Source organism: Neolamprologus brichardi, chromosome 4 (assembly GCF_056152115.1).
Source record: "Neolamprologus brichardi isolate AB-2024 chromosome 4, ASM5615211v1, whole genome shotgun sequence".
In the NCBI taxonomy this organism is placed as follows: Eukaryota; Metazoa; Chordata; class Actinopteri; order Cichliformes; family Cichlidae; genus Neolamprologus; species Neolamprologus brichardi.
This window is the reverse complement of record NC_142107.1, coordinates 5,068,633-5,095,159: the sequence shown is the minus strand read 5'-3', so window position 1 is coordinate 5,095,159 and position 26,527 is coordinate 5,068,633. Positions and strand designations below refer to the sequence as shown.

At 42.4% G+C, this 26,527-nt stretch overlaps 1 protein-coding gene across 4 annotated transcripts; it reads left to right on the top strand.

Moving 5' to 3' along the window:
• Nucleotides 1–903: 903 nt before the first annotated feature.
• Nucleotides 904–25,891, top strand: usp7 (ubiquitin specific peptidase 7 (herpes virus-associated)). Of its 4 annotated transcripts, none has more exons than XM_006798033.3 (31): nucleotides 904–1,934; nucleotides 5,826–5,930; nucleotides 6,580–6,778; nucleotides 8,697–8,835; nucleotides 9,048–9,136; nucleotides 9,262–9,370; nucleotides 10,195–10,325; nucleotides 10,478–10,532; nucleotides 10,641–10,721; nucleotides 11,079–11,169; nucleotides 11,288–11,370; nucleotides 11,706–11,815; nucleotides 12,517–12,673; nucleotides 13,366–13,510; nucleotides 13,698–13,828; nucleotides 15,059–15,193; nucleotides 15,649–15,750; nucleotides 16,252–16,357; nucleotides 17,093–17,185; nucleotides 17,309–17,376; nucleotides 17,622–17,722; nucleotides 18,088–18,241; nucleotides 18,470–18,537; nucleotides 19,492–19,600; nucleotides 20,414–20,491; nucleotides 20,583–20,683; nucleotides 21,294–21,393; nucleotides 21,742–21,861; nucleotides 21,958–22,029; nucleotides 22,142–22,232; nucleotides 23,887–25,891. In XM_006798033.3, the coding sequence occupies exons 1-31, from the start codon at nucleotides 1,847–1,849 to the stop codon at nucleotides 23,991–23,993; spliced, it is 3,318 nt and encodes a 1,105-aa protein (XP_006798096.1). In that variant the 5' UTR covers nucleotides 904–1,846; the 3' UTR covers nucleotides 23,994–25,891. The 4 variants fall into 4 exon arrangements, with proteins under 4 accessions (XP_006798096.1, XP_006798095.1, XP_006798094.1 ...); XM_006798032.3 differs by having other exon boundaries at nucleotides 12,517–12,694; nucleotides 19,498–19,600; XM_006798031.3 differs by having other exon boundaries at nucleotides 12,517–12,694.
• The last annotated feature ends 636 nt before the right edge of the window (nucleotides 25,892–26,527 follow it).

Here is a 26,527-nt window from a genome sequence, read left to right as displayed (position 1 = left end):
TTAGTTACTTTTATTCAAAAGTTTATTTTATACTTTTAGTTAACTAAAATGTTTCACTGGAATCGAGTTTACTTTGGACTTCTTATTATAATAACCTTGGAAGGCAGTAGATTTTATTTGGTGGATATGATATTATATTCTAAATACATTGCGCAGTTGTTGTTTTTCCATTTCAGTTTTTTTTTAATTGTTCTGTTTTAGTTAAATCTCAAGTAATATAGTGCATCCAAGCATGAAAGTGCACGCAAGTTCTTGAAAACCCAAGTCCATAAAGTTAACACACATGTTGAATGAAACTGATAACCAGGTAAACACAAATTAAAATACAAAATTGAATAAATAAAATAACTGGTAATGACTCGAGCTGTCCATGGTGTGATATTAAAAGTTAATTTAACACAGCTGTGCAGGCACAATAGTTGGAAAAAAATATTCGTGTTCACTATAAAATAAAAGTCCCGCTTGTGTAAATGGGTTCCTGTCTTTAATGCCAGTGAAAACCACGTGGTTTTACAGTTTTATTGACTGAATCATGTTGTGTGTCCATACAATGTTTCTGAAAGCACGGATTTAATTTTTTTTAAGTAAATCTGTTCAGAAGTGCTCAATGAAAACTTTTGGTTTTGTCACCTTGCTGGGTTAAACGTCACACACACGCTATTACCACGTATTTACACAGTTTAGCCCCACAGCTCAGCGATTTCTCCCATTCAAATCAATGTCACGCCACGTACAGCCATTAAACCAATCCCACTCGTGTAATAATTGTCGTTAGCTCTTATATTTCCTCTCCCTTTAATACACACACGACCCGGCCTGTGTGATTTCGCGTGGATGGAGAAGCTGGCTCGGGGATGGGCCCGTGTTTGGATCTCCATGCGGATGTGACATTTCAGAGAAAAGCGCGACCGCCATTTTGAGATTTACCTCAGACATCACAAACCAAACGGGAGGAGCGGGTTGAGGGAGCCGCACAGCTCAGGCTAGCGTTGTATGACCGGGCACATTCTTCACGAGAAGCGAGGGGAATAGCTAGAAATGCAACGAGCTGCTGCAGCGTTTCGTCGTCTGTCGTGTTAGGGCGGTTTGGAGGATTTTGGTTTATGTCGGGCCGCGCAAACTCTCGTCTCCGTGAACTTCTAAATTAACGTTAACATCAGTGCTATTCCGTATTGGGAAGCTGGTTTGAATGGATAGCTTTTTCCTCCGCTCTCCCCCAGACGAGGGACAATCGGAGGAGCACACAGACTGGGGATATCGCAGGCAAAGTTGTTGAATGTGTGTGTATAGCAAATGAGCCTTTGTTTTCATTGTCGTACCTTTAATACCATTTGGCTGCCTAGTGTCAGGTAGCTTAGCGCTAGCTTGAAACAGGGTATTTGTACCTGACGGTGCAGGTCGTGCTCAGAGTTCTCTTATTGCCCCACATTTCCCGGGGTAGACCCGGATTGATTTAGCTAATTTCAGCGGGCCTCCGATTTCGGAGTCCCCCCGCCCTCCCCTAATTACATCCATCGCAACCCCTGCCGTCAACCAGCGACTCGCACCCACCAAAGGCGCCGAGATTGGGCGAATAGCGAGCAAATACGTCCGCGTTTCTCTACCCGCTCCCCCGCCGACCTCCCCTCCTCACTCCCCGGCGCTGACAGCGGACAAGGCCGAGTTCGCAACAGAGCAGGCCCGGCCGCCAAGGCTCGACCTGTCCCCACCTCCGCATCCCACTACACCTCACCAGCAGTCCAGAACCCGGTTCCCCACCGAGTCGACCCTGGACAAGGTCGAGGGCAACAGAGAAAACAGGGAACACCGCATCACACCTACAACAACAACACCGCCGCCTGCCAACATGAACCACCATCACCACACGCAGCAGCAGCAGCAACAGAAAGCCGGCGAGCAGCAGCTCAGTGAACCGGAGGACATGGAGATGGAAGGTAAGTAATGGCCCCGAGTAAAGTGAACGGACTTTTTTTAATCTTTTTTTTACCAGGTTTGTGCCATAAGTTAACATTTGCACGAGAAATGCACGGAATTTTATCCGCATTAACGGAGCCCAACATCTCGGTAAACACGGAGGCCTGCAGCTAGCAGAGATAGCCGGTTGGTTTTTTTTGCTGATTGTGCGTCCGATGCAGCATACTTGTATTCAGCTGACCTCATTTTGCGTTACAAGCAAACCGAGTCCTTAACGATCTTCGTTTGCTTGCGATATTCAGCTGTTTGCAGGTTTATCCAGAACCGGTGGCATTTTCCCCGCACATTGTCGCAGATTAGCCGCATAAATCATTCATTCTGATCGGCAACCGTATCTCCAAATAAACAGTTCGTCGGCTTGTTGCTTCGAGATTGCCAAATCACCGCCGTCTAGAATCCGCTTGCACTCACAGAATTCCGGGCCCGATGCTTGTTCGTGGCCCAAGTGTTTGTAAACAGTCTGCTTAGTGTTGCAATTAACACGGATCCAACGCTAAGGTAAATTAATCTCTCTGCTCTGACTTGGCTGTGTGGGCTTTTGAGGTGATTTTGACAGCTATCGCTAGCTGCGTTCATCACTTCTCCCGCGAATAAAGTAGTGATATATATGTTTTTATTTTTTACTGATAACGTTAAACTTTAGTCTGTTAGTTGTTGTTCGACAAGTGACGTTGGTTCAGCCTCTAAAAGAGAGCGTGTGCGTTAGCATCGTGTGATTGCTCGTACATTAAATGCTGGTTTCTAAATGGCTAAAGAGATCGGTTGACCATTTGGGTAAAAATATGTTAGGTATATCTCCAAAGTTTGACATGTTACCATATTGTAACAGAGTATCTGCTTCACTAACATCCACTTTGCGCGTTACGCCTTGTAAAACGCGAAGAACGGTGCTAGCGCGGCTGCTAATATTGAGCTAGTCAATTAGCTCCAAGGCGCACCTCGTTACGTTCTTTCTCTAGCTAGCATGCTAGCTAGCTAGCCAACTAGTGCACGGAGGGGGTGTGTGGCGTTCCAAAATGGTGGCTTGTATTTTGCATCGTTAAGATTTTGCCTTTTGCCCGAGAGCCGGGCCTTGAATTTTTTTCTCCGAGCTTTTAGCTTGTGTCTAAATTTTATCTCACGATTATAATTTAGCAGCTGAGGGTAAAATGATTCCTCTAACAGTAAATCTACATCAATAGCTAGTACTTCTTGACTCCAGCTAATGTTGGCTAATAAAGGCCTTGAGGTGAATCTGTGGCTAGTGTTTGCTAAGGTGGCTAACGGGAACGCAGATGCGTCAATCCTGTGTTAGCTAACACACTACATTTTTAGCTATCCTGCTGAAATAATAACAATGTGGAACACCAAGCGTACATTATTCCGTTTTATGTTAATTTATATCCTGGTATTTAGTGTCGTTACGTGAAACGTGGAGCAGCGCTGGCAAGTAACGGTAGTCGCCGCTGCGGTAAGCCAGGCCCGCACAGAAGCAGCGCGGGGATTTGCTGCTTCATTGTATGGAAGACCAAAAGGCATGGAGCTCGCCATTTTTAATGATCTGTTTTTTTTTCTTGTTCTTTTTTTTTTCGTTTTGGGGGTCCAGTTTGGAGTCCGAGGCGGTCATTTAAGCAGTCTGCACACACAGCACTACCAGCATTTTTATTAAGTTTACACTGATGTCAACTTGGGGCTGAGTATAGGGACCAGTGGACACTTTCACTGCGTCATTCAAACATTTTAGTTTTACTATGTTTTCACACGCTTTTGCTTGTTATTTGGGAGCACGTATTATACAAATGACCTTAAGCAGTTACATGCATGCTGTGGAGTAAATAAAGAAATGACCAGGCATAACATTTGCATTGTTTGATGATTCATTGTAACACTAATCACTAGTAGCAGGTGCATTTAGCGGACTTCCCCACCCCCCTCTTTTATTTGGTAGTTCACCTATCATACCTTATCCTTAGGTGCACTGAAGCCTTACAAGGACAGTGAAGACAAGTTGACATAACAAACTGTTCACTGGTGCTTCTGACTTCTCTCAGAAGCACCACACACACACACTCCCACACTCCATTTCCGTTATGGTATGAGGCGCCATGCAGTTGCAGCCCCACCATCACTCATTTGGCATAGCTAAGTCATTTTGCCTTTTTTTGTGTTTTTGTTTTTTTGTGTGTCTCCGCACTCTAATTTAAAAGCAGGGCTGTTGCTGTCACATGGCTGGCCAAGCTTTTAAATGGGTCCCTCTAAAAATTAATATTGAACAATCTTGATGCCTTTATATTCAAAAGGTTCTCAGAAATACAAGACTAAGGGGTACAATTGGCACAATGGTGATGACTTAATATTGTTCATGGGCATTTTGGGCCAGTTTGCTCAAAGTACAGGAACACAGCTTAGTGTGGCCTGATGCAGCAAACTGCATTGTAGCCTCCTAGTGCCAAGTCACTGTAACAAGATCAACCGTGTAGTTATAACCTTTTTGGTGTGAGTTAACCACACATCTGGAGTGTTTTTTCCGTTTGCTCAGCATAAAGTTTGTATTTTAGAGGAGAAGATTGAGTGTGATTATTGACAAACATTTGCTACTTTTAGTCCAAAGGATTTCAGCTTCATAAGATTGGAAAAGATTAGCATTTTTTTTTCTCTAAAAACTTTTCACTTGAGGGTTACTGCAGCTATAGTGAGACTTCAGCTAAATCACAGGGGTTCATTTTTATTCTCTTTATAGTTTAAGCCAGTCGGGGTAAGCTCTGCAGTCTTGCTCTTTGTGGATTTTTGTCCCATAAGTAAAACACCCAGCTCTTACTGTTGCAGTTTTTGGTGACAGAGCCATTAATAAATACATTTCGGCATAGATTGACACAGTGGGCGGGACAAAAGGTTGTCATGGAGCTGACTGACGGAGCCCAATAGCATGGTGTAATCTGCTTGGGTAAATGAGGTCAGTCTCCTGGAGGATTCGGTCAGCCTCCTGGAGGATTCGGTCAGCAGCGTTACCTGTAGACCGACACAGAGGAGTGCCACACGCAAAACTTTGTGCGAGAGACGAGGTGACAAAGCAACCCATTTTGGGACATCACAGGATCCGGGCAGATTTCACTCACTCCTTGAAGTCGATTCAGCGCGCATCTGATTCCCTCATCGGCGTGTTTTGGTAAATTAGACTGTGCGTCGAGCTGCCGAGCTGGGATAATTATTGTCCCCTGTACGCGTGTGTTTTGTCTGAATGATGACTTGCTGCTTAATCCTGCATTGTATCCGTAATTACCCAGCCTACTGTTGGTGTTGCTGGGCCTTTGTTATGCTCATACACACACATACACACTCACACATTCGCTTTCTGTTGCTCTCACTCTGTCATACACAGACTGAGAAAGGAGGCTTAAAATCCCGTGTCAGCAGGGTTTTCCCATTAAAGTGAAGAAAAAGGTAAAAGAAGGATCCCCCACAATATATATATATATATATATATATATATATATATATATATATATATATATATATATATATATATAATATAAAATCAGTTGTGACCCAAACCTGAAACTAAAAATGGCATTAATGGGAGAATAAGAGGACGCTTAAGTTGTACTTCTCTGTCTACTCACATTGTCCAGATTTGTTATTTTGGTTTAAAATTATAAAATGAACATATAAAAGTACTTGCCACGCTTTATTAATCCTAGAGGGATTTTCGATCGCATGTTCCTGACCTTTTGACACCTGCGAGTTGGGAATGCAGAGTTTTCAGCCACATTTACCCCAAGTAAAGGAAAAAAAAAGTGTCTCTAGCATGTTAATCTATCCAGGAACGCCATATCCATGCAGCCTTATTATGTTGTTTATCTCTCCCTGTGTAGCTGGGGATACAGATGATCCTCCAAGAATCCCCGCCAACCCAGTGATCAATGGTAACGTGGCCATGGCAGACGGACACAACAATACAGAGGAGGACATGGAGGATGGTGAGGATTATGTGCACCTCTGCAAACGCTTTAGTTTCTTTAAAGCTTTTCGAGTAGAAGAAACTGTAGGTCGTCTGGTTGAAATTACACCTGAAGTTAATGTCTTTATATGTAGTAACTCAAATGATGACAGCTTGTCAGTGGGAAAACATAAAGACTCTTGTCCTTGTTATTTATTGGCAGTGTATGAATTAAATTTAAACAGTATTTTCTCTAACTTAATTTAATTGTAAGCTCTCTTACTTCTGCCAGTTTTCAGAAGTTGTTTGAAGTAACTTGTAATTATGTCTTTTACATTCTTTAGCGTGAGTTAAACATAACTTATGAGGTCAATAAAAATCAAATGGTGCCGCAGCACCGTGCTGCACCACTGTTGCATCATAGTGGGCAGTTTAGGCTAACCCCTGCTCGACTGCAGCAACCGTCTACTGCCAAAACATGTGGGGTGGAACTCTGTCTCGAATTTCTGTTGTCGGATTGCAGGTGTTCAGGAATAATGACAGTTCTGACCCCAATTATTTGGATCACTGGGCAAATAAAGCAGAAGTGCTGTATCGCATTAAAAGTTCTCAGTGAATCAGAGGGAATCTGTTACACACCAAATCTTCTCATCCCCCTCTTAACGCGTCACCCTCCCGTCTTCTCACAGACACTAGCTGGCGGTCGGAGGCGACCTTCCGGTTCGTGGTGGAGCGCTTCAGCCGCCTGAGCGAGTCAGTGCTCAGCCCGTCCTGCTTTGTCCGGAACCTTCCCTGGAAGATAATGGTGATGCCGCGCTTCTATCCTGACCGACCACACCAGAAGAGCGTGGGCTTCTTCCTGCAGTGTAATGCAGAGTCAGATTCCACGTACGTAAGAGGGATTTGGGATGTGGGCCTTTTGATATAAGCTGTGATTATCAACTCACTTTATGCTCTCTTGGAAATTCTGCTGCTTTGAAAGTTGCAGTAGGTTTTTCTACTGTAAGTTGGGATCAGTGGTGCTGTGAAGAACTTCCTGCAGATGTGTTATCCACTACACTGCTTCGAGGGATGTAGTTTACCTAGAGCCCCGAATTGAGATGTGCCGAAGCTGCAGTAAAAACTCTCAAGTATCTCATATGATATATGATGTTCTGAGTGAGTGAAGTGAAAGTGAGGTTTTAGTGTGTAGCCAGGAGGCCTGACGCACAGTGGTTGTGGTCGTCTCTGGTACCTGGCAGGACCGCAGCAGCTCGGCGCAGTTATCCCATACTGTGAGACTGCAGTGGAAATGCTTTTTATTGCTGTTTTGCAAAATGCAGCTGCTAATGGGAAAACATATTTGTTAAGACTGCACACAGTCAAGTTTGGAGCCGGTGAAATTAGATTAGAACTGGATTTATGTTTTTAATTTAGTGAAAGGTAAAGAGGCAATCCTGCTGCATCGTTTCTGTGCTTTTCAGCTTCATATTAGACAGTCAAAGCTTCTTCCATATGTCTAGTTTTTCAGCAGCATCTTCCTCTTTCCCAGTCGGCTTAATAGCTGGGACTAGCAAAGCTCTGGTATTTAATGTTAACTTAACTACACAATTAGAGCACTTTTAAATATTCTGCTCTGTTTCTTCACTCGTGTCCTATACAGAAGGATACCTGCCAGAGCAGCAGGCAGCCCGCTGTTTGAAGGTTTACACCTATGACATCTTTGTTGTTTTTTTACTGGTGTTGTCAAAATACTTTAAAACATATAGCAAATTATTCCTCAAGAAAAAGACGCAGGTTTTGCTCCATTTCACTGTGTTATAGCTGCAAAAATCCAAACATCATGCCACAATCATAACTGCTCCTGTAGGTGCATCCATGTAAAGAGGGGTTTTCTTTGATTACTGGAGCAGAGTTGGATTGGGAATCTTCTCCCATCATTGCCACACAGTGGTTGTTGAATTATTGTTATCGAGTCGTCGAGACGATACATATTAGCTGATTGTGGCAGGCTAAAGCCTTCACCACTTTCCCGTCGCTCCCTGTGTGAAGTAGTAGGAGTTGAAACCTGCACAGCTTTCGTGCTCCGACATTACAGCCCAGCCGTCCTGTGTTGCGGTTGGGTATTGCTGCATTAACGGGGTCACAGCTGCTGGTTTTAACCACTGCTCTGGTGGCAACCCAGCTTTTGTTTTCTGTGCCGCTCTTGAGACAAACAGCTGCCAGTTCCCACAATTAAATATCATTTTTCACAATCGAATGTCACTTTTTTTGCCCTTTTCTTTTTTTTTTTTTTTGTGCAACTCAGCTGTATAACTTCATTTAGAAAATGTGTTGTCAGCCCTATTTCCCTGGTGGGGGTTGTTGTTTTTAAATACCCTTGTGTGTTTGGGTTTATATTTTCTCTTCATAATATATCTTTGGTGTGTAAACTGAAGGCTGTGGGAGGGCACAGATGTAAATGTGAGGCTTATAGATTGATTGAGTTTGTAACGCCACTCTGAGAGATGTATAGATGCTGTTGGTGATTTGGGTATATCTTGGTTAATGGTGTGGAAGGATGTAAAATTAGCATCTGATGCTTTATCCTGTTACCGTGCACAACACTGTTTTATGTTTTTCAGTAGCTGAAGTGGAACAGTGTTGGATGGCTTACTTAGCTCATAAGTTTGCACAGGTTGCCGGTCCTGCTCTCCTATGTTTAACGTCGCAGCCTACGCAGTTTTCTAAATGTGCCGATTTCAGTGCCGCCAAAATGTTCCTGAGGAAATAATACAACTTTTAAACAGTTCTTTAGTATTCAGGTGTCGTGTCTTTGGTGTTTCAGGTCATGGTCTTGCCACGCACAGGCCATGCTAAAGATCATTAACCACAAAGACGACGAGAAGTCATTCAGCCGCAGGATCAGTCACCTGTTCTTCCACAAAGAGAACGATTGGGGTTTCTCCAACTTTATGTCCTGGAGTGTAAGTACACAAACCTGTCAGAAATTAATGTACTGTTACTTTTGTCAAAGAAACAGTGGAATATTTTTGCTGTGAGTGTTGGTGGGGTCTTTTTTCTTCTCGCTCAGCAGTTACCACTTTTTTAACCGTTTGTTTGGGCCTGGTTGTATTCTTTCATTACTACAAATTGCTATTCTTAAAAAGATTAACTGTTTTGCAATGATGCATTTCAGGATGTGACCGATCCAGAGAGGGGCTTCATCGACGACGACAAAGTTACATTTGAAGTCTACGTCCAGGCAGATGCCCCACACGGAGTGGCGTATGTTGTGTTCTATTTGAGCCGTTTATTTTTGTCTTTATAAACTATTTCCCATGTGCATTTTCTCTGTTCTGTTCAGGGTTTATGATTTATAACTAACTGAAGTTTTTCGTCTCTGTAACCAGCTGGGATTCAAAGAAACACACAGGCTATGTTGGACTTAAGAACCAAGGAGCGACCTGCTACATGAACAGCCTGCTACAGACACTCTTCTTCACCAACCAGCTACGACGGGTAAGGTTTTGTTTTGTGGCTTCTAATGACTGTGTGTGGCTGTGGCTGTTTTTCTTATCTGTTATAGGGTTCTTAACATAATAGATTTGATTATTTAAAATACCTTTAAACCCCCTGATTTTCAGCACCACTTTAAATAAGGTCATAAAGCTTTAAATTTTTCATCCAAGTAAGAATAACCAGGTTGTAATATGACATGAGGTAAACAAAGCTCTTAATTCTTGATATAGTAGTTCCACCTTTCAGGTGCTTGGTTAAATGAGTGGATCTTGTATATCGGCTTTCTTGTGTTTATTTCCCCCAAATGCGAAATATTTCCAATAGACATGCCTGCGGTTTTCTTTAGCCAACAAGCTCAGTTGTTAAGCTCTGCACTTGCCAACTTCCTACTGCCAAGAAAATGCTACTGACCCAGGGCGAATGAGATGAGTAAAGGGAAGAAGACGACGCTGTGGGCACCGCAGTGTGTGTCAACAGTCGGAGGGTTAGAAGGCGTCAATGTAATCAGTATTAAAACTAGAGGAAATGAGCATTGAAACAGTTTCAAATGTCATCGTCTACATATTGAAAAATATATATATATTTATGACATGCATATTTATTTATTTATTTATTTGTAACGTTCTACTATAGTTGCTGCTTTTGTTTCATTGCTCCCATGCTGGCCCTTTTAATTCTACGATCAAAGTGCTGTTCTTGAAATTTTCCAGTAGCATATCCGAAGTTTAAATATAGTAAATGTTTTCACAAAAATAGTCCAGTCAGCCTAAGATGATTAGTTTTATATAAAAGTTGTAATCCTGGAGCATCCTTATCCTTCCCAGGCGGTCTACATGATGCCCACAGAAGGAGATGACTCCTCTAAGAGCGTCCCCCTGGCACTGCAGAGGGTTTTCTACGAGCTGCAACACAGCGACAAACCGGTTGGCACCAAGAAGCTCACGAAGTCCTTTGGGTAAGTTAGGACTTGCGTAGAATATTATGTGTTGTAAGCAAAACTATTAGATCCTTGCATGCTTGACTTGTGGGTCAACCATCAGAATTTTACAATAAGTGTTGTGATGGTTGGTCGTATTCTCTTACTTGAGTTTGTGTTTTTACGTGCAGGTGGGAAACACTAGATAGCTTCATGCAACATGATGTGCAGGAGCTGTGCAGAGTGGTGAGTTTCCTATACACATTTAAAAAGGTCCTGTATGCACGGTGGACAACAGCTGACAGTATTTACTGTTTCTGTGTGTGTGTGTGTGTGTGTGTGTGTGCACTGCAGCTCCTGGACAACGTAGAGAACAAAATGAAAGGCACTTGTGTTGAGGGAACAATCCCAAAGCTCTTCAGAGGAAAGATGGTGGTATGTCATCTCTCTTTCTCCGTCTCTTCCTCCTCTTAGCTGACTCGCCCTTTTAGTTATGGTCATATTTTGCATATCTTTTGTGCAATATTGTTCTTATGAGGGGAGATTTGTAGTGTTTATTTTGCTCAGTAATGTCTCTGCAGCACGTCTCGCACAGTAGATTCTGTAAACACAGCGACATGATGTAGGCTAACACAGCACAGGATGTAGCCTGGAACAAGGCCAGTTTAAGAATAGACTGAGGGTAAATCAAGACATGACCCGATGAGAAATAATGTTTCTGACTCGCCTCTCATATCGTATAGTCTGACTCTGTGTGTGTGTGTGTGTGTGTGTGTGTGTGTCACTCTGCAGTCATATATCCAGTGTAAGCATGTGGACTACAGGTCCGAGCGGATAGAGGACTACTATGACATCCAGCTTAGCATAAAAGGAAAGAAGAACAGTGAGTAGCATAAATGTGGTGTTTTATTGATCAGTGGCACATTTGTCCTGCATGATCATGATTTTCACACACATATCAAAGCGGCGATTTTCTAAATTTAATCTTTGCTTCTTTCCAGTCTTTGAGTCATTCAAAGATTATGTGGCAACCGAGCAGTTAGATGGAGACAACAAATATGACGCAGGAGAACACGGGCTGCAGGTGAAGTATTTATGCAATTTGTTGGCTCTTGTTGCTTTCATGCTGTTGGTATTGAAGCAAATTGGACTAAAATGTTAGTTTTTATATGTCATTGTGAAAAAATATTTGGTGTTCCAAAAATTAGACGTGCTCAAATGGATCAGTAGGTTTCCGGTTTTTCTTGCCAAGCTACAGAAATATGTAGCTCTAAAAATAAGATCTGGAGCTTGTTTACCTGCCTTGTTTTGATATGGTTTAAATGAGCAGCCTAAAGCTGAAAGGGTTTATAATGGCAGGATTAATGTCAGTGGGATGTCCTCACCAGATGTCTGACTCATTTTTGTTTTGCGTCGCAGGAAGCAGAAAAGGGAGTGAAGTTCCTTACCTTCCCTCCGATCCTCCATCTGCAGCTGATGAGGTTCATGTACGACCCACAGACCGACCAAAACATCAAGATCAATGACAGGTAAGGAAAAAACAAGCTGATGCTTTAAAAATAGTTTTTGAAGTAAGGTTACCTGTGAATTACTGTGCAGAACGCACCCTGCTTAAAGTAGATCACTCCCCGTCACACAATGAGACAGTAACTGTGCTGCTCGAATGTAATTTTAGAGAAGGTCTGCTCCTTTGTAGCATAGGTTAAAGGAGGAATGTCACTTGAGCTTTACACTCGTGAAAAGCTTGCCCTGACCTCGCTTATTCAGACGGTGAGAAAAGAACCAAGATTGTTTTCTGTGCCATCAATCTGTGTACAGTTAATGGTGTTAAAAATAAAATCCAGCAGAAATAATGTGACACTTTTCGCAAACGCTACCATTTAACTTTCTGCTGTGCCATTTCGATAAGCTCTGACTCATCCTTGTGATGATGCTACAGTCAACTGGCATCCTGAGGGCTCTGTATACGTACACGGAGACACAGGTGTGGGTGTGGAATGACAATAGTTTTGAATATGCTCAAGTTTACTCTTGATTTCTTCCATTTTTATGCTACTTTTTGGCTGATATTTGACCCTTTTTGTATTAATCTACACATTGTTTTTTCATATTTTTTGTTTTTTATTTCTACCTTTCCATTTTTTTAAATACTGCTGCTTACCTCATCCTTTTTTTTTTCCTTCTCAATTTTTTTGTCTCTAACGCCTCTCCATCTTTCTGTGCTCATTAGATTTGAGTTTCCAGACCAGTTACCTCTGGATGAGTTCCTCCAGAAGCCAGACTCAAAGGACCCAGCCAACTACATCCTCCACGCTGTGCTAGTCCACAGCGGGGACAACCATGGCGGTCACTACGTCGTCTATCTTAACCCCAAAGGAGACGGCAAAGTGAGTGTCAAGGATCCAATAGTGAGAACAATTTTTTTTTCTGCACTTTTCACCAAAAATGCTGTGGGGTGTGTGCTTTGGGATTCATATTTGTTGGGGTTTGTATGCTACTCAATGTAAAGAACAAAAATGAGTTTATGTTATGGAGGAATTCAGAGCTATGTTATCTTGGCTCTTGACCTTAAGTGTTTATTAATTACATACAGCTGCATGCATTAAGATTCAAGGGTTGAGAGTCAGAATAAGTGCTTCCCAGGTCTGCAGTGATAATTATACTGAAAATGACAGAACACACAAGCTTCCTGACAGGTGAGATGATATCACTTAATGTCAGAAAAGGGTTGTTTCACAATTTAGATGTTTAGTGGAATAAACGCTGTCAGAAAAGATGTGTTAGTGTAAACACGAGCTCTCAGGTCAGACTCTTAAGCTCATACTCATCGAGTAAACCCCTCTGATATGCACACATCAGTGTGATGTTACTTTAATTCTGCATTTGGGTTTGTGTGACAATGATTGTCTTAAGTGCTCTCTGGTTTTTCTCTTTTATCCCCTCCACTCCAATCCTTGGTGGTTGCCCCACCCCTACCTCCCCTCTGCTCCTCATCCTCCTCTGGCTTCCTCATCTCTGGCTACGACCCCATCCTGCAATCACCATCTGTCTCCATCTATCATTCTGTCTCTTTCTGCAGTGGTGCAAGTTTGATGATGACGTAGTGTCACGATGCACCAAGGAGGAGGCCATAGAACACAACTACGGCGGACACGACGATGACCTCTCCGTCCGCCACTGCACCAACGCGTACATGTTGGTCTACATCCGTGAGTCCAAGCTCAGTAAGTAAACATCCGTCCTTCTTCACTCGTCATTTAAAAAACATCGGTATGAGAAACTGTCCCAGCAACACATGAAGGGTTCCTCTGAGCTGATGAGTGCAAATAAAATTCCTCTTTCACATGGAGGTGACTGTACTGAATAACTGTTGTACTAAATGATCACTTCTGCCGTTTTACCCACACTCAGGCGAGGTGCTCCAGCCGATGACCGATGTGGACATCCCCCAGCAACTGGTGGAGCGTCTGCAGGAGGAGAAAAGGGTGGAGGCACAGAAAAGGAAGGAACGCCAAGAGGCTCACCTCTACATGCAGGTCCAGGTAGGGAATCGGAGGTTATTTAAGCGCTCTGTGGTGCTTTGATACTTTGCGATCAAAATACTTGGGTGGCTGAATAATTTAGTATACAGCACATGAGAAACCTACAGTGTAGGAAGTACAGGAGAAAATTGAAGCTGTGTTTGTGGATTTCAGGTAAAGCCACATTTGTGTCGAAACACCACACCTAGCAGCCTGTGCCATTTTACACCGTCATACTGTAATCTGGATGGTGTGGTGTTTATTGCTTAAGGTGTGTAAAGGTGCAGGATTATTTATTCATATTAATCAGTGTATTTGTTCTGTTGAAGCTCGAACTTGAACCCAATAAAGTCGACCTCCATAAGAGGCCTGACACAAACAGCTTAGTTCGTCAGAAGCTATGCAAAGTATAACATCGTACACCTTTAGACGGGGCAGATATGTTTCATAGGTGGATGAATGCTGGATTTCAGTGCGATAAGAATGAACTGTTTTGCCTTTTTAAAACGAGTAGATGACGTTCAGACATTTATGTTGGATCGGATCGTCGGGCTAACGACGGGCCGGAAAACGGAAGCTTCTTCTTTCTGTCAAGCAAAGTGTTCGAGTGTTTTGTTGGACTCTGTGTAACCTACAAGCGGCACGCACAACTGCAGGTGTTCTTGCTCTGGTTTGGCGGTCTCTGTGTGGTTGAGATGGGGGAGAAGAGCAGTCAGTGATAATGAGGAAATGGCTTGTTAAATGATAAAGGTTTACCCTTTTCAGCTCTGACTTACTTACTTGTTCGAGTATTAAAGCAGCACAAAGGCTAATTACGCTCATTATTTTCCTCTGAAGAGGTGATAAGCGTAACATTTAAATGCTGTAATGAGGCTGTGTGAAACTTTGCTTTGCACTTTGCCTGTAAGCCATCAGAACTGACACCTCATTAAAAGTCTTAACAGTGGAGCACCCCTCTAAACAGAAAGCTCTACATAATTATGATTTCTTTTGTGTGTGTGTGTGAGAGACAAGCAGATTGCTTAGACAAAAGCTTAAAAGACTTTTGATGCTGTTAGCTACTGACTGCTGCAGTGAAATGTCACCACCAGTGTGGATACAAAGAATGAAGCTCTTGCTTTGTCAAGATCTAGAGATAACTTGGGTGTGGGGGAGTGAGTTTTCATTGCATGAAGTCTTTAGTCTCTTTTTTTCACATTTTTGTTGTTGGTCCAGTTATACTAATGCTGTTCATCTTCCTTCTCTGGGCAGATGGTGACCGAGGACCAGTTTTGCGGTCATCAGGGCAACGACATGTACGACGAGGAGAAAGTGAAGTACACGGTCTTCAAGGTCCTGAAGAGCTCCACGCTGCAAGAGTTTGTCCAGAACCTCTCCCAGACCATGGTGAGGCATCTGTGGGACTGTATGCTCTTTGATAGTGATGGATATTTGGATGAAATTTCTAACTTTTTTTTATTAAAGAATAAAATAAACCATTTAAGATTAACTGCGGAGAGTTTTAGTTTGTAGATTTCAAGATGCATGAAATGTTTAGTCAGTAAACTTATCTTTCATCAAAGTAACTTGTGCTAGGTGGAAGTTTAATATTTGTGAAAGAAACCGCATTCACGCACATGCTGCGTCTCAGGTTCACGCTCTGACCCCAGGCTGAAAGAGAGGGCTTGTTAGCTTGTCAGTGCGGAGCACACGTGTACACACACTTGCTTAAATTCTGGCTCCCTGCGGTTGATCAGTAAATACCAGTTGGAAATTTTAGTCTTGATGTCGTTTTCTCAACACGTTTCTGCTTTTCCCACATCTTATACGCAAATTGAAACTTGTGTATTGATGTGCCGCAGGGTTTTCCACAGGACCAGATGAGGCTCTGGCCCATGCAGGCCCGTAGCAACGGAACCAAGCGACCTGCCATGCTCGACTACGAGGCCGATTGCAACAAGTCGGTAGGTGTTTGCGCCGTGACACACATCTTCAAAAATTCCTGTATACTTTAGCCAGTTTTTGCATTAAAACAATGAAAGAAAGCTGCCAGTGGACCAGAACAACTGTGCTAAGATCAGTTCAAAAATATGCAAGATTTAGAGCGTGGGTGTGCTTTTATCCCTTAATAGTGCACTGCATAACTGCCAGGGAAAACAAGGTCCTTCTAGAAGGAACTATCACTCCCTGAATTATTTTTTTATGAATCATTATCTAAATTGAGTTTAATTTGAATCCCTGGATAACTACTCGATGTATAGGATCACCTGTCAAAGCTCTCTCTTTTTAAAAAAATAAAATAAAATTTAAAAAAAATCCTCTTTTTTTTCTTTACAAGTTTTCCATATAATGCATCAGTTTTATGTCACTTTAATTCCTGGGACCACCCCTGAGTTTATGACTCAGTTAAATGTAACATAAGAAACTTTTTTTATTTTAAAGATTTGAACATTTTTGTGTTTCAGATGATCGACTTGAGTGACAATGAGAACCCCTGGACAATATTTTTGGAGACTGTAGATCCAGAGATGGCAGCCAGTGGGGCCACGTTACCCAAGTTTGATAAAGACCGTAAGTTCTCCATCCATTGGCGCTCATCATCAGACTTTGAGTCTTAGTGCTTTCTTTTTTCTAAACTTTTAAAATATCATTTTTGTAGAAAACCTGTTCTTCAGGTGTCAGTCTCTGATTCCACTTACATAGCTCCCTGCGTTGGTACAGTGTAGATAAGAATAATCGACACAATGCCTTAGAGGTCACAGTCATAAACATAGAGTACCAGTTACTCAATAACATAGTTACTGATCGGTTTGAATGTTGATGAGTCTGTTCTGAGTGTTTATGATTATTAACACTGTGTTTGGCTGCTGATTAAAGGCTCTGGCATGCTACTGTTTGTAGTGCGATGTTGTAGCTGCCTGCTGCCACTTGGGCTCAACGTCAGAAACATGCGGGGAAAACGCAAATGTAGTTTACGTGGTGTTGGTGATCCTTGTGGTTTGTGAAAAACACCTTTCATAGTGGAACTAAGTGAACCCAAAGGTTAAAAATACTAGAACTGCAAACGCTTGGACGTATCTCTTTGTTTCTCAGTTCGCTCAATCTTTTCCTTTGCATAGCTGGAGAACTGCACCAACAGACACAAATGCAGAACCATAAGTGGCGTTTTGTGCTTTGTTTAGTGTTTCAGTTGAACAATATTTATGCAAATTGAAGCTATACTGCTCCTCAACCACTTCTTTGGCAGGCGTGTTGTATAGCTGCTGATTTCACCTTGCCCTGTTTTGTTTTGTTTTTCTCTTCTAGATGATGTCATGTTGTTCTTGAAGATGTATGACCCCAAAACCAGAAGCTTAAATTATTGTGGACATATCTACACACCTATATCCTGCAAAATAAGTAAGCCTGACTCTGTTATAACCTCAGTACCCTGTCATAAGGTGCAGTGTATGAATTCTTCGTCTGCAGTGAACGTAAAGATTTTGAGATTTTTCTCTGCTTCTCTTTTTGCCCTCTAACCAGGAGACCTGCTGCCAGTCATGTGTGAGAGAGCAGGATTTCAGCAGGAAACTAGCCTTATCCTCTATGAGGTGATCTATTTCTGTGACGCCCAGTCGCTGACACACTCCTGTCTCTTTCTCACTTGCTACCTCACACTCTCACATTCTCAGGCTCCTCTATCTGGCACAGAAGCTGTGTGTCAGGCTCTCCTGTGCACACTTGCACACTGTCATATGTAGGCCTTGGTGTTAATACATCTGCCACAAAAATAAATACTCTCTTGCACTTAGCAGATAAATTGACTGCATAACCCCCGATGCTTGGTGTGTTACAGGAAGTAAAGCCCAATCTAACAGAACGGATACAGGACTATGATGTCTCTCTGGACAAGGCCCTGGACGAGCTCATGGACGGGGACATCATTGTCTTCCAGAAGTAAGTTGTTTTGGGGGGGTTTTGGCACTTGTGCTTTGAGAAATCTGCCAAATTGATATCTTGGTGCGTTTCACATTGGGAGCTTTGCCAGATTATAAGAACTTCCCGAGGTCGACACACTTCACGTTGCCTTCATTTTAAATGTCTCTCTTTGATGACGCTCTGGTTGAGAAATTGTTGTAGAACTTGTTAGCTTTACTTGTTATGTCTGTGCCCTCATTTACTTCTTGACCTGCTCTTTCTGTCCTTGAGCTCTACCTTCACTTCACCCACACTTCCCTCTGTCACATTGATCTCCGTTTTCCCGTCATTACAACACAACCCGTACCTCAAACTGTCTTTCCAACCTTTCTCCAACACCACAGGGACGACCCAGAGAACGACAGCAGCGAGCTGCCTACGGCCAAGGACTACTTCCGGGATCTCTACCACCGGGTGGACGTCATTTTCTGCGACAAGACCATCCACAATGACCCCGGCTTTGTGGTCACACTGTCGAACCGCATGAACTATTTTCAGGTACGATCGGTTGAGGTTCTTTGGATGAATATTGATTTACTCAAAAATACTCACGTGAAGCTGCCGAGTCATTATACGAAGACTGATTTATTTATTTTTTGCTGCTACTGTTAATCCAGGAGTGGATTTCTGCTGCCCCCCCACCCCCTCCACCTGCTAGCATGAAATTTGATTGACAGGTGAAATCTGACAGGCCCGTCATGAACTGTCTGTTTTTGTGTTTGTCAGGTGGCTAAGACTGTAGCGCAGAGGTTGAACACAGATCCCATGCTACTGCAGTTCTTCAAGTCACAGGGGTAGGAGGCTTGTCTCATCCACACACACACACTGCATTCTTCGTAAATGTAGTAACAATAACAGTGCATAATAGTGATTGTCTTTCTTTTTTTTTTCTTCTTAAGCCGTTGTTCTCACTGTAAGCCAAAATATGGCATTTATAGTCAGGAAAAATGCAGTTAAGGGCTTTGAAACAACACTGAACATGAAGTCAACTACAAGGGAGAGAACTTTAGTTCTTGCTTTGCACATAACTGAGTAATTATGCTTTTGCTGTAGCATAATTATCCCTTTTTTGTGGTTTTGACAAAAAAAAGGTTATACTAAACAAAGGCTTTTCCTGCATAGAGGGACTGTGACAAAATGTTTCTGACCGGTTTCGTTGTTTTTGGTGTTTTATTTACTGAATCGTGTTATGTTGCTTCTTAATCTGATGGTCAGAAAGAATAGGAAACCACATGGATTTGGGCCAAATAACTGACTCATCACCTTCACTGTACGTTGATCGATCTCGCCGACGTGCGTAGTCATCTCCCAGAAGGCTCATTTGGAGCCAGGAAAATCTGCTAAAGACGGCCTGTAGTTTAATGAATAATGCAGTGTTGTTTCAAGGCTGCTTTTTCCTAAATAACTCAAAATCCTGTCATTCTGTTTGACATGTAGAAAGGAACATGTAGACCGCGTTTGAATGGTGTTGTGACTCGTAGCTTTTGTCAGGTTTGCCTTTGATTTGATTACTTGCAGTTGTCAGTAGAAATGTTGCATAACCTGTCCCCCCTCCACCTGTCTTCTGTTGTTTTTCCTCCTACTCTTCCCTCTCCCTCTGTGCTTCTTTTTTTTTCGTCTTGCTCTGCTGTTCACCTCCACCTCTGCTTCTTTGCTTCTTTTCCTCCCATTTTTCTTTCTCTTCTCCTTCCACCCTTCTTCCCTCCCCTTTGTTGTCCTCCCCCCCTGCCTGGTGGTGTGGTGGCCAGGTACAGGGACGGTCCAGGGAATCCTCTCAGACACAACTATGAGGGAACGCTGCGGGACCTGCTGCAATTCTTCAAGCCTCGGCAGCCCAAGAAACTCTACTACCAGCAGGTAGGACTGGTTTGTCTACTTTTTCTGTGTCAGGATTTCAAGTTTCTTTGTTCTCTCTTTCGAGTAAGATAACTGCCGTTTCCCCTGAAAAGGAGCTCAGTGTTTCATAGTGCCGGTAATAATTCTGGTAATCTTAAATGTCTTTTTGTCTTTCCTCCGTTATAAAATATAAAATGCTGTCTGATAGAAAACAAAGTCATTGGGGTAAAAATGTTTTATGACTACCTGAACTTTTAACACACAAGCGGTTGTGAGAACTTTCTTATTTATTTCAAATCTTTCCTGCAAACCAGGAACGAGTTACATCCTCAGGTGGATGACTTATCTCAGTGTCTTGTTCATGAGCGACGGGGATTTGTATCTTGATCTACGTCCCTACTCTCACCTACGTCACGAGCTTTGGGTAGTGACCAAAAGAATTAGATCATAGATACAAAAGGCAAAATTTGTTTCAGCTATTTAAAAGGGACCGGGTATAGAGCCGCTGCTCCTCCATGTTGAAAGGAGCTAGTTGAGGTGGTTCGGGCATCTGACTGTGATGTCAGATTGAGGTGTTCATGTTACACAGGGTAGACCCACAACACACGGGGGAGACCACATTTCTCAACTGGCCTGGGAACGCTTTTGAGTTCCCCTGGATGAGCTGGAGGAGGTGGCTCGGGGAGAGGGAGGTCTTGGTTTCTCTGCTTAGGCTGCTGGCCCAGTGACCCGGCCCCAGATAAGCAGAAGAAAATCGAAGGCCACATCCTACGAGTCCACAAAAGGAGTAACTTTGTTTTCATCTCTCTCTTTTTCTCCATTATGTATTCCCAGTTAAAGATGAAGATAACAGACTTTGAGAACAGGAGGAGTTTTAAATCCATATGGCTCAACAGCCAGTTCAGAGAGGAGGTACGACACTCAAAAAACCCAAAAACCTTTACATGAGGAAAAATGTTTCTGTGATTCAACCATAGACATGAAACTGTTTCTTGTGTTGCAGGAGATTACTCTTTACCCTGACAAGCACGGCTGTGTGCGGGACCTTTTGGAAGAATGTAAAAAGGCTGTGGAGCTGTCTGAAAATGGCTCTGAGAAGCTCAGGTATCCATCTGTGTTTGGCTTGCTTGTCTTCCTCTCAGTGGTTGCAATCAGAACTTTTTGACAGCTGCTCCAGCTGTTCTGCCGTACAGAGAGTTTGCATCTGATGGTAAACTCAGTTAAAATGAAAAAATCGAGCACACTATGGTCCGTTTTAGCTTTTTGAACATCATCTTTGACACTGGGCAAATCACTAGAGATTGAGTGCTTGTTGTTGTGGCCTAGACCGTCTGTAGTGAAGTTTATCACTTTAGTTTTCCTCTCATCTTGATCCAGGTAACATTTTGGCTTTTGTTTAACCCCTTTGATTTGGTTTTTTTAATCTAATCCTAACCACGTGCAAAATGTGTGCTGCTTCTCCTTTTTTTTTTTTTTTTTTTTTTAAACACTTTTCACAAAATTATAGTCTGACAATTACAACGCTCACAGCAACCGCAGCCTGCACAGCCCCATTTCATTCTGTAAACCTGCTCTCTGTGACTGCACTGGCACCTTTCCCTTTAGTTTTGTTGAATTTCTTGTTTTCCCTGGTGTGATGTCCGAATCAGATTTTGCTGCATTTGAGAAGCTCCTGCAGAGCGTTAATGCCTCCTCCCTCGTTCTCCCTCTGCAGGCTGTTAGAGATAGTAAGCTATAAAATCATCGGAGTTCACCAGGAGGACGAGCTGCTAGAATGTTTATCTCCTGCTGCCAGCCGCACCTTCAGAATAGAGGTGAGTGTTTATGCGAGGCGTTGCCTGTTCAGCACGTTTCACCATGTCGTTTATTTTATGTTAACCGCTTAACTTCCACTTAACACGCCGTCAGGCCGACACTGTATTTTTGCCCTCGCAGACAGTCAGTTAGCAGTAGAAGTATGACTTCTTCATGCTTGTTAAAGGTTAAATACCAAGCTTCTGGCTCAGTTTTCTCTGTAGCTCTTGCGTCATTACATCACGTTAAAAACTTTGACCACCAGGTGTCGGTAAAAACAGTTGGTTTATTTTTAAATTTTATAGTCAGTGGTTTGATCTGAGCTTATTTTCTTCCTTCATCTCTCTTGTGCTGCTTGGCTTTTTCAGGAGATTCCTTTGGACCAGGTGGACTTGGATAAGGACACTGAAATGCTAATCCCTGTTGCTCACTTCCATAAGGAGGTCTTTGGCACCTTTGGGATTCCCTTCTTGCTCAAGATCAGACAGGTGTGTGTTTTTTGTTTACTTGTACCACATAATGTGGGGATTATTATTTATTTTATTTCCTCTTGACTCACTGCCATCCCATTCTCCTCTGTGCAGGGTGAGTCGTTTCGGGAGGTGATGAGGAGGATCCAGACCATGCTGGACATCCAGGAGAAAGAGTTTGAGAAGGTAGGTCGTCGTTGGTTTGCTTCTTCTTAACAGCGTTCTCCTGATGCTGAAATAATTAAAGTGTTAACATGGGGGGTAGTTAACCATCAGATGTGTCTCTGTGTGTTTTCAGTTCAAGTTTGCAATTGTGATGATGGGTCGGCATCAGTACATCAATGAGGATGAGTACGAGGTCAACCTGAAGGACTTTGAACCACAGCCAGGTATTTACTGCCTGCGGTGCTACTGGGAGCGATACCAGTGTAACTCCTGCTGTTACTGATACTGCACCGATTGAACGACACCAGGCTACAGCCAAACACAAAAATAAAACAAAAGCATGAAACTGTGACAGTGCCTCGTCGTGCACCACTTCAATGTCACGGCTGCTCATATTTATACAAGTTTATCCACCTAATAATGAACTTTAAAGACCTTTTATGTACACTCACTGGCCACCTTGTGTTAGTACTGGGTCGGATCTGCTTTTGCCATCAGAGTTGCCTTCATTCTTTATGGCACAGATTCAACAAGGTGCTGGAGATATTCCTCAGATACATTGACATGACAGCTTCACACAGCTGCTGCAGATTTGTGGCTGCACATCCATGATGTGACTCTCCCGTTCCACCACATCCCAAAGGTGCTCTACTGGACTGAGATCTGGTGACTGTGGGAGTTATTTGAGTAAAGTGAACTCATTCACATTCAATAAAGTAGTTTGAGGTGATTTGAGTTTTGTGACATAATTTGCTGTCCTGCTGGAAGTAGCCATTAGAAGACGAGTACATGGTTATAAACATGGTCGGCAGCAATACTTGGCGAGGCTGTGGTGTTTAAATGATGCTAATTTGGTACTAATATCCCCCACACCACTAAACCCCTACCAACAGCCTGAAGTGTAGATAAAAGGCAGAATGGATCCATGCTTTTATTCTGTTTTTGCCACATTATACCATCTGAATGTCACAGCAGAAATCAACTTCAGACAAGACGGTTTGATCTTTTGTGGTCCAAATTTTGCAAACCTTTACAAATTGTAGTCTCAGTTTCCTGTTCTTAGCTGACAGGAGTGCCACCTGGGCTGGTCTTCTGCTGCTGTAGCCCATCTGTTTCAGGCTATGACAATCAGAGATGCTCTTCTGTAACCTTGGATGTAACGAGTGCTTATTTGAGAGAGAACTGCTCCCCTGTTTACTTTTTCGGACCGTCCTCTCTAAACCCCAGCGATGGTTGTGTGGGAAAATCCCACCAAATCAACAGTTTCTGAAGCACTCAGTCTGAAACCAACAACCAAGCTACATTCAAAGTCCCTTAAATCACCTTTCTTCCCTGATTTTGAATTTGAACCTCAGCAGGTCACCTTCATCATGTCTGCATGGCAAAATGCACTGAGTTGCTGTCATGTGATTGACTGATTAGAGGTGTGTGTGTGTGTGTGTGTGTGTGTGTGTGTACAAACAGTTACACAGGTGTACCTAACAAAGCGGCTGGCAAGTGTATTTCTAGTATTTACCACACTGCCTTTCCAGTGATTCTTCTACAAGTGTGACACGGCACCTCTGGTGCTTTGTTCACTGCAGCAGTGATTGGTTCTTATTTGTAATGTAACTGCATCAAAATGGCCAAAAGCTCCCCTGCAGTCGATAGTTTTGATGTGTGTAGCCCAACCCAGTCACCAGAATCATTAAAACTGGACTTTATTTTCTTCACGTTCCTAATATTGGCCGGTGTGTCAGCGACACCTGAGATTAATGTCGATGTCACGCGGGCTACAGAAATACTCCCACTGCTCCTGTTACTGTTCATGTGATTTCTGTACTGCAGGTGGCGCTGTCACTCCTCCTAATGGCCTCTCTGATGTGTCTTCCTGTGCAGGTAACATGTCCCACCCGCGCCCCTGGCTAGGGTTGGATCATTTCAACAAAGCTCCAAAGAGAGGTCGCTACACCTACCTGGAGAAAGCAATCAAGATCCACAACTAAAGCAGCCCCCACCCCCACCTTCTCCCCTGGTCCTCCTCATCCTCTCCTGCTCCGCCTTCATCCCTACCTACTTTAACAAACCATAACCACAGACTGTAACCAACAACCGTGTGTGTGTGTGATTGTGCGTGAGAAAGACTGAGAGAGAGTGTGTGTGTTCATCACTTCACCCCGCCTGGACACCTCTACAGCTCTACACCGGCACTATGTCTTCAGTGATTGGGATCTTGCTGCAGCTGATGGATTATTCAACCACAAAATAAACCGCACCAACCACTGACTGTTTATTTTGTTGTACATTTTATTTCTTTTCCCTTTTTTCCCCCTTTTTTAAAAATCGTCTCCCTCCACGTTTGAGGCTGTTCGGTTATTTTTTCTGGCTTGTCTGCCTGTTGACTGCTTTTTGTTGCCTGTTCAGAAATGGGAGACGTGTAATTGGATTTTATGGTTTAAAAAAAAAAATTAAGAGGAATCCCGACACAGTATAGCATATAATATGTATGCTATATATAAATATTTTCATATATAAATATGAACTTCTAGGCTTAGTTCTCACTTCCACCTCATTTACAGCTTTTTTTCCCCCTTCACAATTTTTGTGGGGTTGTTTTTAAATAAAGTTGTTCAAAGGGGCATCACACTGCTGTGCGCAGAGGTCAATGAGTGTGCTGTTTGGAGGACTGACTCGCAGAAAATGATGGAGACATGCAGTCGTTTTAAAATTATTAATAATTTTTGCAAAAGCAGCTGCGGGCTGGCGTCCACCCTGAAGTTCTCTGGTTTGCTCTTATGATGAGGTTTCCTTATATTTTCTGCTCCCATCCCTATAGAGCAACAAAAATCAGTATTTCCAAGTTTACATTCAAGTTCTCTTTTCCACTTAGTTTGGTTGGAGGAAAAAAATTAATTTTTTTGTCTCTTTCTGCAAACCTTGTATTATTAAAAACAAAAAAATCTGCAAAACAGAATCTGTTTAAAATAAATGGGGAAAAATACGATTTGTCTGTATTTCCTCTTGAACGTTGGAAATTAATCTTAGAAGTTTCTCAGGTCTGGCAAAAGTACTTTTTTTTTCTGATTGTGAGTTGCTCGGTAACATTCACACACACAGACACGCACAGATATGTGTTACCTCCCTGATGACTTCCTTTTTAGTTTTCTGGGGGGTTGCTAAAGGTTTGTCCCCCCCCCCCCTCCTCTCAGTCATTCCTCTTGTAAAACACACACACACACACACAAGCTGCAACCTCTCTTCTTTCTTGATTGAATCTGTCGCCCCCTGGTGGTTGGGAGCAGTAACTGCGCTGTGCTTGGTAGGGAGCTGCAGACACTTAGAGCCCCACTGGTTTGAGGATTGTTTGGAGACAAAAAACCAGCATTGTAAGAAACACTTTAAGCCCTATGAATTTCTTTTTTCTTTTGTTAATTTCAGGTTTTGTTTTCTTCTCTTTCTTTTAAAGCACAGATGGAATGCACCCCTAATAGCGCATAGCTGGCTCTGTACAGACAACATTTAAGAATTGTATATTTAAAAATATGAACGTGTAAAATTTAAGAGAAACACACGCCTTTGTTGTTGGGTACAGAAGGAGCCAGGTGTTCATATTTCTTGTGTGTAGGTTTCTTTTTTGTTTGTTTGTTTGTTTTGCGTTCCTGATGTACCATTGACAGGTTTTTCCCCCCTCTGTTACATTTGGATTGTTTTTCTTTTAAAAACTAACTGCATTGGTTTGTCTTGTTAAGAAGTGCAGTACAGAGATGACCTGCAGAATCACACCTTAATTTGATCTTTTCCACTTTAAAATCCTCAGTGTAGCAGCAGTGTACGACAACTATTCCTGTATATTGCCTTTTTGCTGGAAAATGTATGTTGAATAAAAATTTTCTATAAAAACAAATAGACGCACCTCTGCTGCTTATCCGTGCCAGTGTGCGACCTGCGATTCCCGGTATTTGCCAAAAAATGATTGCAGAAATTTAAGCTGTTATAAATGACTTGACCTCAAATCTGTCAAAAAGTGGGTCAATCATATCTCTCATGAAGAATATCAAGTAATGTAGAGCCAGAAATGACAAGTGACTTTTACATATCCTTTATTTTTTTCTGGGTAAAAAGTGTCATTAACATTTAAAAGTGTTTTTCAAGATCGATCTAGCCAAGAGGGCAGCAGAAATTGTTAAAAAATATAACCTCACACTTCTATGAACTTACTTGAAGTGATGAAAAAGGACTGGACTGATGACAATATGAGTACAATCATGCAAAGTCATAAAGATACTTCAAAAATAGGTCATTTCTCTTTTTTTATATACAACCTCCTACCTAAATCCTGTTCACTACAGTCTGATTACTAATATAAGTAAATATATTAGATGTAAAAACACATAAAAACATTGGTCTATTTCTTTTTGTTTTATTTGATATAAATCACAAAATGGTTTGTTTTAGAGAACTGGTGCAGTGGGGGCAGGAACAATATGATGAAATGAACAGAGGTGTCATTGAGGATATTAGAAATATGATGAGGAGACTG